Source organism: Cajanus cajan, chromosome 2 (genome assembly GCF_000230855.2).
Source record: "Cajanus cajan strain Asha chromosome 2, NIPB_CcT2T_4, whole genome shotgun sequence".
Lineage (NCBI taxonomy): Eukaryota > Viridiplantae > Streptophyta > Magnoliopsida > Fabales > Fabaceae > Cajanus > Cajanus cajan.
In genome coordinates, this window is record NC_138518.1 from 73,796,167 (window position 1) to 73,810,513 (window position 14,347).

Below are 14,347 nucleotides of genomic sequence, written 5' to 3' on the forward strand. Positions count from 1 at the left end.
ATTTATTAAAAATCACGAAACTTATATTTTGTTTAATGAATCTTTTGTAATTTATCGAAAAAATTCAGCGAAGTTAGAAAGAGTGTAAGGTATGGGTAGCATTTTTATTAATCCGGAGTTATAAGTTTTAACAGCAAAGGAAAGAAAGAAGGCGTGGGTATAGGCAAGTGTAAGTTATGCATAATGGATGCAGAAGATGTTGACACGAAGCACACGTGTAGACTGCATTCCCATTTCCCACCGACTTAACCCTCCTAAGTAACTTTCCCTCGTTTCCTATCCGAAGAATGGAATCAAACTTCCTTCATTTGGCATTTGGCAGCATGCAACGTTTTGTCGACCATGTTCTCGCCGTTACCAAAGAGTAACCTCCCTTTCTTCTTCAATTTCCGAATCTATACGCATCCTGAGATTTTCATTTTGTTGCAGGTCGGTGAAGACGTTAACTTACGAGTCCTTGAACAACTTCGTCAGATTCATCAATGGCGTCTCCGCTCTTCTCTTGACACTGCTGCCTGGAAATGCTACTATCCTTGAAGGTATTCACGGTTGGGAGCTCAGGCCAACTTTTCGTGCTCCACGCCTTCCACGTTGGATGGAAAAGTATCTCTTCTTTCTCTTTCATCTTCCACTTCCCACTTCCTTCTTTCTTTCCCTTCTCTAACATTCTTTCCCCCTTTTCAGTGGCGTTTCCTCTTTCAACCACTTTGTTCACCAGCTTTCTCTCGATTCCGATGTTTCCAGCCTCGATTATTCATCTGCAGATGAAGACACTGATGCCTACGATGAATATGCTGATTCTCCCTCTTCTCAAAACTCCAGAACCTCCACATCTAGTTTTTCTGATTATGGTAGGCATCGTCACATCAATTGCTTCCGCTATATCCTTCTTTGGATTTTGCTTCCGATACAGTTTTTGCTGCGGATTCCATTTCGCCTTTTCCACTTAGCTTATTCTGCAGTGTCAAAGCCACCAGCTATATCTGCCAATCAACACCCTTCAAATTCACATTCACATTATAATAGAATGCAAAGCCTCAAGGACCACATGATCCATCGTGCTACTGATAGGAGACGTGGGGTCGTAGAGGTTGTGCAACAATTGATTTTTGTTGTGTTCTATTCACCGTTTATTTGTATATTTTAGTACACTGATCTCATATGTAACTTTCTTTTTGTTGGTTTTCGATCAGGATCTTCATATGGCTATGGAGATATTTATAGAAGCTGTTTTTGATGTTGTGCACAATGCAGTGCATCTTCTTCTTTCCCCATCAGAAGCTTTAGGAAAATTATTCAGGTTGTTTTCATCTCATGAAAGAGGCATTGTAAGTGATCAAGTTGTTGGGGATGCCACTGTTTCCTCATCTACACTTGGAGAGAATGATCCGACACCTAGAGAGAGGAATACCAGTTTTCGGCAACCTCTGAACACGGACGCCCGGACATGTCAAGATGTCATAACGGAGCTAGGGTAAAAGGCTATTGTGTAGCTACTTTTACATTTAATATCTTTCTTTTATTCGAGTCTTGCTTGTCTAATTAATGATTTATTCTTCTACCTCTCAGGTATCCGTTTGAAGCTATTCATGTGATCACTAAGGATGGATATGTTCTTCTTTTAGAAAGAATTCCTAGGTAAACTTAGACATTTATTAGGGAAATTATATGGACCTCTATAAATTTAATATTCCACCCTCTTTGATTTTTGAACCTACTGTGATCTTTCCGAAGTTAAAATTAAATGCACCCCGTCATGCATGTTACTAATTGGCTATTTGACATCTTTCGATCTCTGAACTTATTTCAATGAAACTATTATGTTTGATATGGCTCTTTTTTCTGGTAATCATATTTATTTTCAATATTGTGGCTTATTACTGACATAAATGTAGCACTAATATGGCACCAGGACTCTATCATGTGTAGAGGTGGACGGCTGTGATGCCTATAACACATTTTATTATTCAGAATATATTTAACCATAATAGATTACAATATAGGAAGAATAGACAATAAGGAGACTGTATTTTTTTTATTGCTTTTGTACAGTCTGATGCCTGTAATCTGACTTCATATAACACATTTTATTATTCAGTTTATATTTAATAATCGTAATTGAATAACAGTTTAGGAAGAATAGACAATAAGGAGACTGTATTTTTGTTATTGCTTTGTGTACAGTTTAATAGTTTAATGCCTGTAATCTGACTTCACAGGCGAGATGCAAGTAAAGCTGTTTTTCTTCAGCATGGAGTCTTTGATTCATCAATGGGGTGAGTAATGCTGTCTCCTGATTAGTTTGGATTTAATATTGTAATTTGTTATGTGTGACGTAGAGTGTTGTATACTTTTTTAGTAGGCTGGGTAAATTTATTATTGCATCATGAGCATTTGTTTTTTTTGAAGTCCAATCCTTTGATTTGTGAACTTGTCATGACATTGACATATGCGGACTGATAAGCTTTACTGTTTTGAAATTATCCTGCTTTCTGTGTTTTGCCTGTGATTTTTCCCCTCTGAATCATGAATTTTTTCTATTGTTTCAGTTGCTTGGGTGCCAGAATGATGTTAGGACAATAGTGGTAGTCTAATAAGTTATACTTTTTTGGTTCAGTTGGGTATCTAATGGTATTGTTGGCTCTCCCGCTTTTGCAGCCTATGATCAAGGTTTGTTACATCTGTAATGATAGTATGTGCGCTTTAAGAACACATCTGTTTTAAGAATTAGTACATATTTGTTTATTTACAGGGTATGATGTATTTCTGGGAAACTTTCGTGGTTTGGTTTCTAGGGAACATGTCAACAAGAACATCTCGTCTCGTGCGTAAGTTCTTCTCAAAGCAAAATCCTAGTGACTTTCTTGTGTGGTGTGATACGATGTGGTTCATATTTATCATACTATTTATTCTTGTGAGATTGATGTAATGCAGATACTGGCAGTACTCCATCAACGAACATGGGACTGAGGATATTCCTGCTCTGATAGAGAAAATTCATCAAGTAAAAACTGCTGAATTGAAGCTAAGCAAGCCTGGTGTTGAGGAGGAAAGTAATGGTGATCAGCTTTACAAGCTTTGTGCAATTTGCCATAGTTTGGGAGGAGCTTCTATGATAATGTATGTTGTTACACGTAGAATAGAAGCGAAGCCCCATAGACTTTCAAGATTGGTTTTGTTATCACCTGCTGGATTTCATCACGACTCTAACCTAGTCTTTTCTGTGGTGGAGCATGTATTATTTTTGCTGGCCCCTATTTTGTCTCGTATTTTCCCAGCCTTCTATATACCAACCAGGTTTTTCCGTATGCTTGTTAACAAGTTAGCTCGAGACCTGCAGAACCTGCCTGCAGTTGGAGGATTGGTTCAAACTTTAGTAGGTTATGTTGTTGGTGGGGACAGCTCAAATTGGGTTGGAGTTTTAGGATTACCACATTACAACATGAATGACATGCCAGGAGTATCTTTTGGTGTTGCTCTCCATCTTGCACAGATAAAGCGTACTAGAAGATTTAGAATGTTTGATTATGGGAGTGCTTATGCTAATGTCAGAGAGTATGGTTCCCCTGAGCCTTTGGATTTGGGTGAACACTATGGACTCATCAACATTCCTGTTGATCTGGTTGCTGGTCAAAAAGACAGAGTGATACGACCTTCAATGGTAAAGAGACACTATAAATTGATGAAGGATGCAGGTGTGCATGCGTCATATAATGAGTATGAATATGCTCATTTGGACTTTACCTTCTCTCACCGTGAAGAACTTTTGTCATATGTTATGTCACGTTTGCTACTTGTGGAACCCAATTCAAAGAATCAAGTTAATCAAAGGGCTGCAAGATGGAGGAAGAAAGGACAGGTTTGAGTTACTGGGTAGGATGAGAATCTATACATTATCATCTCCTACTGGTGTGTACTGCTGGATGGAGCTGTATATATACCTGGCTGGTAACAGAGCTGCTCTGACATGCGTCATCCCTTCCTTTAATTTTTATTTTTTTTTTATTTTTATATATATAGAAGAAATGGACTTTAAAAAGGTTTAAAAAAATGTAGGAATACATTGTAAAATAGTCTCAACCCTATGATGTGAACTCTGTATTTGGGTTTAAAGATGTGAACTCTGGCCCGCCCACGAAACCGTCCGGGTCTCAGATACACTTACACCACCATTTTATTATTTCAATTCACTTTTTAAAATTAAAGCATTTGATGAAAATAACTCATGTTTGACACTCATTACAACATGATAAAAAAAAAAAATCATTGATACCTTGAACAAATGAGTTTTTGTTGTGTATTTTGAGCACGTATATAATGGACACAAGTTTATGTTACGTGTGTTTAATATGTACAATGAAAATTTGCTTGTGTTGTGTATGCCAGGGATATATAACGAAAGTTTATTTTCTTTTACAAACAATAAACAACGAGAATTAAGTTTTCGTTATATCGTGGGTGTCATACATAATGAAAATGAGTTTTTATTTTGTATATGAGAAAAAAAAATTAGTTTTTGTTGTGTATTTTGTGGACTTGTGTACTAAATTATTTAATTCTTTTCAAATTTAAAGTATAATGCGTGTAATATTTTCAATAATTATTGACAGTTTGAGAAAACTGAACTCATATTTATTAGAAGGTCAAGGGTATTTTAGTAATTTAATTTGAAATCTAGATAACTGTAAAGAAACTCTGGAAATTTATTTTAATATTGTACTTAATATTCTAGTATAAAATGAAGCATGTAAAATTTTTGCAACTATAGTTTGATTGAAAATGGGATTGTGATTATTAAGGGTATTTTCATATTTTTGGGTTCTAATATTAAAAAATATTTAAAAATTATATTAGAACAGTATTAGATGATATGAAGCTAATGTTATATTTCAAAATTATCAAACTCCTTTTCAAATTTTAATAATTTAAAAATAAGAATTAGTGGATATCAAAACATTATAAAGTCAAAGAAAGAAAAAGAAGAAGAAAAATACCAACAATCGATAATTAGTTATTTTTTTTTTTTGAACAGCACTTAACTTAATGGATTAGACTAATTAAAAAAATATTTTCAATATTTTTAAAAGTGATTATGAATTTATTTTTCATTCTAAAACATCAGTTATACGTAAACCATTTATAACTGATTTAGACTCTTAGTATCAATATTTAAAATTAATTAAAGAAAATCTGTTCATATGTATCATGTCTCCCATCAATAGAATAAGAAAAATAAAAATTTATAAAATATACATATATTTCATTTGTTAAAGAATTTTCGGTGATGATAAAAAACAAAATTATAAGGATATGAATTCAAAATGAATAATATTTTACTAATGTAAAGTTGTGTGCAAATCCCTCTAATAAAAATCTTCCACTTGATAAATATATATTCCCTTAAAAACAAATAACATAACATGACTCTAACACATAATGACACACAAAGCATGCATATTAATAATCAAAACATCTTTGTGCTTAAGTGGGACATTTGTTATCATCAATCACTTGTGTTAGAGTTCACTCTTTTAATCAAGAAATGTACATTTTTTTTCAAAAGAAATCTAACAAAGTGTATAAATTAATGTATGAATAGATTTTTTTTTTTTTTTTTCAGATTAAGCCGTAACTTTACAATGATATATTTTTTTTAATACAAATGGATATAAAAACTAGGAAAAAAAATATTTATCATGCTAAAATATGTTTTATGTCTATTCTTTTCAATTATTTATGGACATGATTAGGCACATTTTCATGTTCATTGCAACTCTCGAGTCTGTTATTGCGTTTTTTGTGCAGAATCCATTTTCTTTTTAAGCGGGCTTGGGCTACAAGTTTTCTCCTGTCATGTTTGTTTATCCATGACTTCGAATATAAAAAGAATGTGATTAGATAGCACGGAGGGAACAAAAACTAATATATAATAAAATTCTTAAATATCAAAGAAGTTTGGAGAACTTGCCTACCGAATTCAGCGGAGCAAGTTTTTATCACAGGTAAGAAATTGTTTTTTCATTTTCTATATGGCAGGATGCATATTAAGAACTCTATTGATTAGAGGATAAAATTTAATCAAACTTTATTTTAAATATAATAATTCTCTTCCAATACCTACGTTGTTGAGCAAAGATTTAACAAAACTCCAATAGAAAGTATAAAGCACGACAATCTTGAGGCGTTCAACCAAAACTGCAAACGGAATTGACTTGATTAAAATACCTTTAGTGTAAAAGGAAGTTGTTCATGACCACATCAAGAAAGAAGTAAGTGAGGTAACAAAAGCCAATTCGATATGCTTAATACACCAGAAGCTCAATTACCCATAGCTGAATAGGCCCTCTTCATTTGCTTTCCATTGATTTTAGAGTTAAGGGGGCTATTTGATTCCGCATTGGCTGTATGATATACACCCCCTTTAACCTGAAGCAACAGACTTTTTATAATGTATGAAAGTAAAAGGTTAAAACCCTTATTTGGTTTTTTATAATATTTTTTTTTTCAATTTAGTCTCACTTTAATTTTTTGTTTCAATTTGGTCCCTAATAATTTAAATTATTATAATTTTGGACTTTCGTTCAAATGATTTAAACAGAATTAACTGTTGGTTATTTGAATGCCAGGTGGATGTTACGTAGATGCATAGGTGGGTCAAATTCCATGAACACACCTGGAAGCAGAACGGCCCGTTCTGAAACCAGAACGGCCCGTTCTGAAACCAGAACGGGCCCGTTCAAGGTACAAAATTAACACACCAAGTGTGCAACCAGAACGGGCCGTTCTGGTTCCAGGTGTATTAAAGAAATTTGACATCCACCTACACATCTACGTGGCATCTACGTGGCATCCACATGGCCAACCGTTAACTCCGTTTAAATCATTTGGACGGAAGTCCCAAATTGCAATAATTTAAATTATTGAGGACCAAATTGAAACCAAAAATTAAAGTGGGACTAAATTGAAACAAAAAAATATTATAAGAAACCAAATAAAAGCTTTAACCAAAGTAAAACATTTTAGAGTTTAGGATTTAGAATCTAGAATTTACGTGCTTATCAGTGAAAACATTTTAGAGTTTGTAGCCATGTCGTCTTTTTTAGAGACCGTGCCATTTTTTTCATCTGCTTTTACGAATGCGAACTTGGTAAGAGTTCGGACTGGTTTTTTTTTTTTTTTTTGGTGTAATGAGCAGGTACAGAAGCCTCGTGATATTCACTGTATAGGGCTATCTCTTTTTCCACCTGACATCTAGTTTGAAAAGTTTTTTAAAACAAAATTAAAAGGTGAATGAACTATTTTAATTTGACGAACATTTGCTATTATCGTCGTATAATTATATTTATCTTGTTTTAAGCCTTCATGGAAGCACACTTCTTATTGGTGAATTAATTAATATTTATATCATTGCTTGTCCTGAATGAAAGGTTGGTTAGAGACTTAATATCATTGCTTGAATGATATCAGGTTTTTTAGAAAATTAAATATTATATTCTTTTTAGCAAAATATATATGCTTCAATCTAAATATATAATTAAAATTATTTGAAAAACATTTTCCAATCTTTTCCTCAATTACGACATTTAAGTGAGAAAATTAAATATTATACTGTTAATAAAGCATATGTTTCAAATTAAATACATAACTTGTAAATTATATTATATATGTAATTCCAATTAACTTAAATTCAGATTTCAATCACACTCACTTGAATATATTTTAAATTTATAATTATTATATGGTGTAGTGAGAAAATAAAAATATTAAATGACGGTTCACTTTAAAATCGAAAACATTTTAAGTAGTGACTCCTGCGAGGGAGAGAAGATATTTTGAGTGGCTTAGCAAGATGACGTTTTTATATTAATAAAATGTTCAATTATATGTTATTGTAGTTTGTTTAAATAGAGCAAAAAAGAGAAATGTGTTCTGCAAGATTCATGAGTAGACACACAAAGAAGCGGGAAAATGGAAGTAGAGGGATGAGACACGTGTTGAGCAGAACCTTGTTTTGTTAGAGTAGAAGATAGAAGATTTTCTTAAGAGTAGTGGGTATAATAGATGCAACATCGTCCTTTGACATTCCAAGAACACCATATGGTGAACAGTACAAGCAACACGCTGGACCTGGACTTGGAACCCAGACCCAATGAAACACCATCTGTTTATTTTATGCAGTGCCTACAATTCTGTAATGTATTTGAAGATGTGAAAAGAGTACATTTTCCTTCTAAAATTACACTCTCAACTCCTCAACCTCTGGTTCTAATGGCTCAAAGACGGCTTCCACTGCACTCGGATCAACTTCCTCCAAGCTTGATGGTTCCCATTTTGGATTCTGCGGAAGAACAATTATTGAATGATTGAAGCTATTACTGAAGTAGGAAACAGCATATACCAAATATTGAAGGATAAATACCTTCATGGGTTAAAGGGGAAATCTAAAAGGATTCTATTTAATAGTTTGGCAAACAAAAAATATGTGCAGACAGGACCAAATTCCAGATATAAATACTTTGAACTGTAGATTCTTACGCATAGAAATCGGATATATGGGGCATATTTGATTTTACTACTGTTTTCGGAAACTATTTCATACAATTTATTTCACAGAATAAAAAATATCAAAAACATGTTTGATAAATTATGCTTTTAACGAATTTTGAAACTTGAGGGCACTGGCAAAGGCAATGGTGGTAATGACGGTAGAGGTGGTGTAGGCGGCAACAGGAGCTGTGTTAGTTTGAAGTGAGAGCTGAAAGTCCGTTGAATGTTTGAGAAAACAGAAACAACTAAATATACAAGCATCCAAACAGATTTTTGTGCTATTGTTTTTTTCAAAACAAAACCGTTAAAGAACGATTAATCAGGCACATGTATTTTCAACTAAACATTCTCACGTGTTTTCCAAGCTTTGGAAGAAGGAAAGCATTAGTACAAAAAGGACGAGCATAATTTTTGCATGATTTCATTTCACCAATAATATCTTATGTACCCCACCCACGTCCCCACAAGACCACGAGGTAAAATACATGATAACTTTTAGGTACACCGATTCTTTTCAGCAGACAAGTCAATTGCACCTTTGATTTCCTAGTTCAGTGAACAATTAAAATTGAAGTTTGTCTCACAGATTAAAAATATAAAAATCATAAGAAAGAGAGAACCTGATCCTTGTCCACCAGCACTGCTCGGACACCTTCTGAAAAATCATGTCGCAATGAAGACCTCAAGGCAATGCGATACTCAGTTTTCATTACACCACTAAGCTGGAATTCCCCAAATACAGATGATGGAATACATAAATCAGTTTGGAAACATGGAAACTAACACCATCCTCTCCCCTGACATAGAGTACTTACCGTGGATAGTTCACTGTCATTCTGCGCCACCGCAGAAGTAACATCAGAGAAATGCTTGTTGGTCAAGAAAAGGGAAAAGGGAGCACCTTTTCCAAGGCCTTGGATAGCTTCATTGGCCCACTCCACAACTAGAAATAGAAAATTACGAGAATATTATAACTAGGCTGGCGATAAACTCTAATTTCAAACATCAGTATGTGATATAAACAAGAGTAGCGGGACATTTCAGTATAAACACAAACGATATGTCAATCAGCATACCATTAGGATCAGTGCTTGATTGGTGCTCTTTTAGCTCCTTAATGATTTCAGTGACTGATTTATTTCCTCCAAATGAAGAAATTATCTGAGGTAAAAGCAATTTCAACTGCGCCTCAGACTCAGGGTTGGACTCATATCTTGCTAAAAGTACTTTGATATCCTGATGTGGATCCTGGGAACTATACAACCAATGAGTTTTTTGTAAGGTTGTTATATCTTTGATGTTTGAAGACCAGTTCGTATGCACTCAAATAATGTACTTCATGACAGCCAATACAGTAATGGAATTGATGTTCACAGATTTATGATCATTATATCTATTGATATGATAGATTATTCAACAAACATGCAACCACGAGCAAAATGTGCGGGACATGCTCTACAAGACATAAACACATGCCTATGAAGTGTTATCATTTCATGGGTCCAATTCAATCTAAACTGATGAAGTCAATGGGGGCGATAATCTTAAAAGAGACTCGAGCAGTCAAAGTTTCAAGATAGCATACAAGTTCGTTGCCAAAAGGGCCTCCTTGAATGAACCTAACTTCCCAGATGGCACATAATGTGTTCCAAGGCCAACATATATTGCATCTGAAGGAGTAGAAATCCTCTTTCCAGTCAATCCAAGATACGCACCTGCAATTAGAAAGTAAAAAAAAAAAAAAAAAATCAAAGAAACACAACTCAGAGAATCCATAAAAAGCAAGTGGAGGAACCTTTCAACAATATATAAACAAACTAATTTTAGCTGAAACCTGAGATACATCTAGATGCTTCAATACTGTAGCACACAACATGAAATCATATGGCAGACTACAACAGAGTAATGCACAAAAAATAAATGAAAGAGAGTCATTGGTATTTTAACAACCCTCAAATCCACATTTGCTAGTCTATAAAAGCAATAAAGAACTACAAATATTGTATTAATTTGGAAAAAGAAAAGTACCAACAGATCCTTCCCCTGGACTTTGAGCCGCTATATAAGCAAAACCTACATCTGGGAACAAACCAATTCCATTTTCTGGCATTGCAAGAACAGTTCTCTGAAAATGTGTACGAAAATGAAAAGTCACAAACAGGATCTACCACGGCAATTAATGATTAAATGAGGCAACTAGGAGAGCATACCTCTGTTATGATGCGATAGCGGCCATGACCAGATAAACCAATTCCAAAACCCATTGTTATTCCATCCATGAAGCTTATATATGGCTTCTTGTAATCGGAAATTTTGCATATCAAAGAATACTCAGCAGTAAAGACCTAAAATATACAAACATAAAAAGTAAATAATTTTTATTTAGTACATTAATAGGTCATGCTAAAAAATGCAAGATGCACCAAAATGCATAATTGCTGGCAGCATTGTTGTTAAACTCAACAGGTTAAATTGATTTAGGATTAGGGTCCAAAAATGCAATCATTCACAAGGAAACTAGGATTGAACGAAGTTTCTCAAAACTGTGATTCCAAGGCTGATTTAGCAAGTCTGCTATAAGTACAGAAACAAGCTCTAAAGAGGCCCTAAAACAGCACCATTTGGCCAAATATTTTCTTTTAGTTTAAATGTCTTTAATCCCTCAAATTATGAGTAAATATGATTTTGGTCCCTTAAATTTAAAATTGATCTTTTTAGTTCCTATATAAGCATATTTTAATCCCTCAAGACCATTTGTAGTATTTCTAACAAAGATAAATTGAGTCAATTGTACAACAACAACTAAATTTAATATAATGTTTTCATTAATAAGGTGAGTTTTGATGCTTTTAGTAAATAGAAAGACTAAAATAAGTTTTTCACAAATTTTGGGAACTAAAAAAATCAATTTTAAATTTGAGAGATTAAAAACAAATATATCTCATATTTGAAGGGTTAAAAACATATTTAAGTTTATCCTCTTTTTTTTGGCTCTGTTTAGCAACTCTTTTCATTACAAGCACATTTTTATCCTTTTCCCTTTTTGTTTTAGGTTCAGAACTTGCAGCATTATTTGGGAAATGAGAAGAATATGAGACTACTGCAAACTTTTCGGATCTTGAGTTTATAGTTTGATGTTTTACTTTATGAACTTACAGTTTGGTCATTTGTGTATATGGTATAATTTGAAGTTGTATTATCATACTTTGTTACTACGGTTTGTTTTACTGCGATGTTGGAATGTTGATTTTTTATTAATTTATGGCATTATATTTTGTTTATATATTATGATTATTTTTTATCAATATTATTTTCATATTAGGTAAACTCTTATGAGTTGAGTTTGAGTCAAGTTTATGAACCTTCACAACTTTACCTAGACTCTCGAGTTTGATTACCTTAGTTGATAGCAATTAGTAAGAATCGGACGGAATACAATCCAACTGACAACAAAAACTGTCTAAAATCAACCAAATTACATATCAGTTCTAGTTTCACATACACTAGAACACTCAAAGGAAGTTCAATGTCAAGGGAAAGAAAAAACTGTCAAAAGGGTAAATCTTCTACTGACAAGCTGGAAGCACCTTCTGGCATGGCCATAACAACACCAGAGCAGGTATTGATCACACACCTTCAGGAGTGAGGAAACCTTAATGCTTACCCAAAAAAAGAAGAAAAATAAGTTGCAAAGATGGCTTCTCAACTCGCAGAGATTGCATATTTTATACATTTTACTTTTTATTTAGTGCGCATTTGGGTACATAACTTAATATAAAACTAATTCCACAACCTCTTACCAAATGAACTATGTTGAAGTTACTAAAATAAGCTAAAAAGATCTTATTTGATGATAAGCATCTCTGTGAAACTCATTGAAATAACTTTATAAACAAGTAAGGTCATAAACTACACCAATGAGTTCAAATAAACTCTTCCAAGAGCCTCCTTAATAGGTCATGAAACTCCCTCAATAACTGGACATTATCCATTATCTTATAAGTTGAAGCTTTTAAAGCTGGTTTGTCATGAATAATGTGACATAATAAACTAACAGTACAGCCAATACTTTCTCTAGAGTATATTAGAAATATATTCATTATTAGTTTACAAGTGCAAACTATTCCAATAGGAAGGGTATTTATTTTGCATTGGCATGGTTTTGATAAAGTGAAAGGGTATGAATTTGAAGGCATATATTACAAAGGACACAACTAGACCTCAATCATATCTGATAGATGGTTTTTGATGGTTATCTGCTTCACATCACCACCTGCAGATAAACTAAGATCTCGGTTATCGAGTAAGCAGTCATTGAGAACAGAGAAAGTTTTTATTTGACGGAACGCAAACTATAAACCAAAAGGATAGCATTGAAAGAAGATGATGATGTTGACAAAGATGAAAAAATATATCCAATGAAGTACATCACAACTGCAACGGGGATAAGCATGTATGTTAATACACTTGGGGTTGAAACAAATAATATGAGACCTTCTGCACTAAAGGAGTGTTTTTGTCCTGTTGTATTTCAGCTACAACCCCTTTAATATCCATACCTGCATTGACCATCAATGGTGACTCTCAAAACCTTACCTAGCACTCAAAACCAAAAAACCTCAAATCCAAAACAGAATATCTGCAAAAGAAGCTAATATTTAATCTATTTAAGCTAGAAACACGCTTCAATAAAGTATAAGTATCACATTAAAAGATTAACGAATTTCGTATATTCCCTGAACGACACAATCATACCGGCACAAAAGGCACGAGACGAGCTGCTATCAACCAGTACACATTTGACACTTGGGTCCGATTCCCATTCATCAAGATAACTTTTATACTTTAAATCCATATCTGCACCACAAAGATTTGCAAATCAAAAGCACAAATAATTAACTCAGAACTGCGAAAGAGCAATAACTTGAACCAAAATAAACAGATCCAGACCTAGTTTTTCTCATTCTACGTGGAACAATCAATATCCATAATCATCATTCCCTTCAAAATTCAATAAAAACAAACCAAACTCTGCACTCTCCTAATATCCCAGGGGCTTATGACACTAATCGCAGAAATTAATTTTCAACTAAGCCAGAAGCTCCACGATAAGAGCGAGTTGAAGTACACAGTCGAAATCTCGAAACAGAATTCTGAACTTAAAAGCAGGCGTAATTGTGGAAACGAAGAAGAAAATGAATGAAAAAAATGACCTAGGTTCATGGCGTTGAGAGCTTTGGGGCGATTGAGAGTGATGACAGCGACGCCGTTTTGATGAAGAGTTCCCTTCACAAATTCTTCGGCCATGGCGGAAAATGCTCGCAGAGAGAAGGAAGGATTGGAGCGAGAAAAAGCGAGTGAACTCAGAAAACGTTGAACTCTGACACCACCCACTACCATCCTTTTCTGTAAAACGAAGACGCATCTATTACCAGTGCTTGTTACATGTTTCTTTTCGCCTTTCTGACTCTTTTGCCCCTCCTTCTTCTTATTATTTGCTTCTTCCTTCCAAGGTTAAATTAGTCAACAAACTGTAAATCCTGTGTGTACCATATTTTATTCATCTTTATTACTAATTATTCATTTATGATGTGCCATATTTTTATTCGTTATTGTCACATTCGAGGACGATTACGCAAAATATTCATTCTTGAAAAATGCTTGATGTTCCGAATGAATGGAACCAAATTTTGTCCAAATCATTAAAAAATTAATTTAAATAATAAAATATTAAATTAAATAATTATTTTATAATAAATTTATTAAAATAATATTAATTTTTTAATTATTTGGAAGCTGA

At 33.7% G+C, this 14,347-nt stretch overlaps 2 protein-coding genes across 8 annotated transcripts; one reads left to right on the forward strand and one right to left on the reverse strand.

Moving 5' to 3' along the window:
- Nucleotides 1-155: 155 nt before the first annotated feature.
- LOC109804413 (uncharacterized) lies at nt 156-4,205 on the forward strand. 4 transcript variants are annotated; one of them, XM_020366233.3, is made up of 10 exons: nt 156-364; nt 430-603; nt 685-851; nt 951-1,090; nt 1,194-1,474; nt 1,570-1,638; nt 2,220-2,276; nt 2,618-2,670; nt 2,753-2,828; nt 2,935-4,205. In XM_020366233.3, exons 1-10 carry the CDS (start codon nt 288-290, stop codon nt 3,863-3,865), a joined length of 2,025 nt encoding a protein of 674 aa, XP_020221822.1. In that variant the 5' UTR covers nt 156-287; the 3' UTR covers nt 3,866-4,205. The 4 variants fall into 4 exon arrangements, with proteins under 4 accessions (XP_020221822.1, XP_020221821.1, XP_020221823.1 ...); XM_020366234.3 differs by having other exon boundaries at nt 157-364; nt 963-1,090; XM_020366232.3 differs by having other exon boundaries at nt 685-1,090.
- Nucleotides 4,206-8,034: 3,829 nt separating this feature from the next.
- On the reverse strand, nt 8,035-13,974 carry LOC109803422 (3-hydroxyisobutyryl-CoA hydrolase-like protein 3, mitochondrial). 4 transcript variants are annotated; one of them, XM_020364992.3, is made up of 11 exons: nt 13,761-13,974; nt 13,303-13,404; nt 13,062-13,106; nt 12,768-12,820; nt 10,758-10,892; nt 10,576-10,672; nt 10,133-10,262; nt 9,624-9,802; nt 9,363-9,490; nt 9,168-9,269; nt 8,035-8,338 (listed from the first exon to the last, which is right to left on the reverse strand). In XM_020364992.3, exons 1-11 carry the CDS (start codon nt 13,945-13,947, stop codon nt 8,237-8,239), a joined length of 1,260 nt encoding a protein of 419 aa, XP_020220581.1. In that variant the 5' UTR covers nt 13,948-13,974; the 3' UTR covers nt 8,035-8,236. The 4 variants fall into 4 exon arrangements, with proteins under 4 accessions (XP_020220581.1, XP_020220578.1, XP_020220579.1 ...); XM_020364989.3 differs by lacking the exon at nt 12,768-12,820 and having other exon boundaries at nt 13,042-13,106; nt 13,761-13,973; XM_020364990.3 differs by lacking the exon at nt 13,062-13,106 and having other exon boundaries at nt 13,761-13,972.
- Nucleotides 13,975-14,347: the final 373 nt, after the last annotated feature.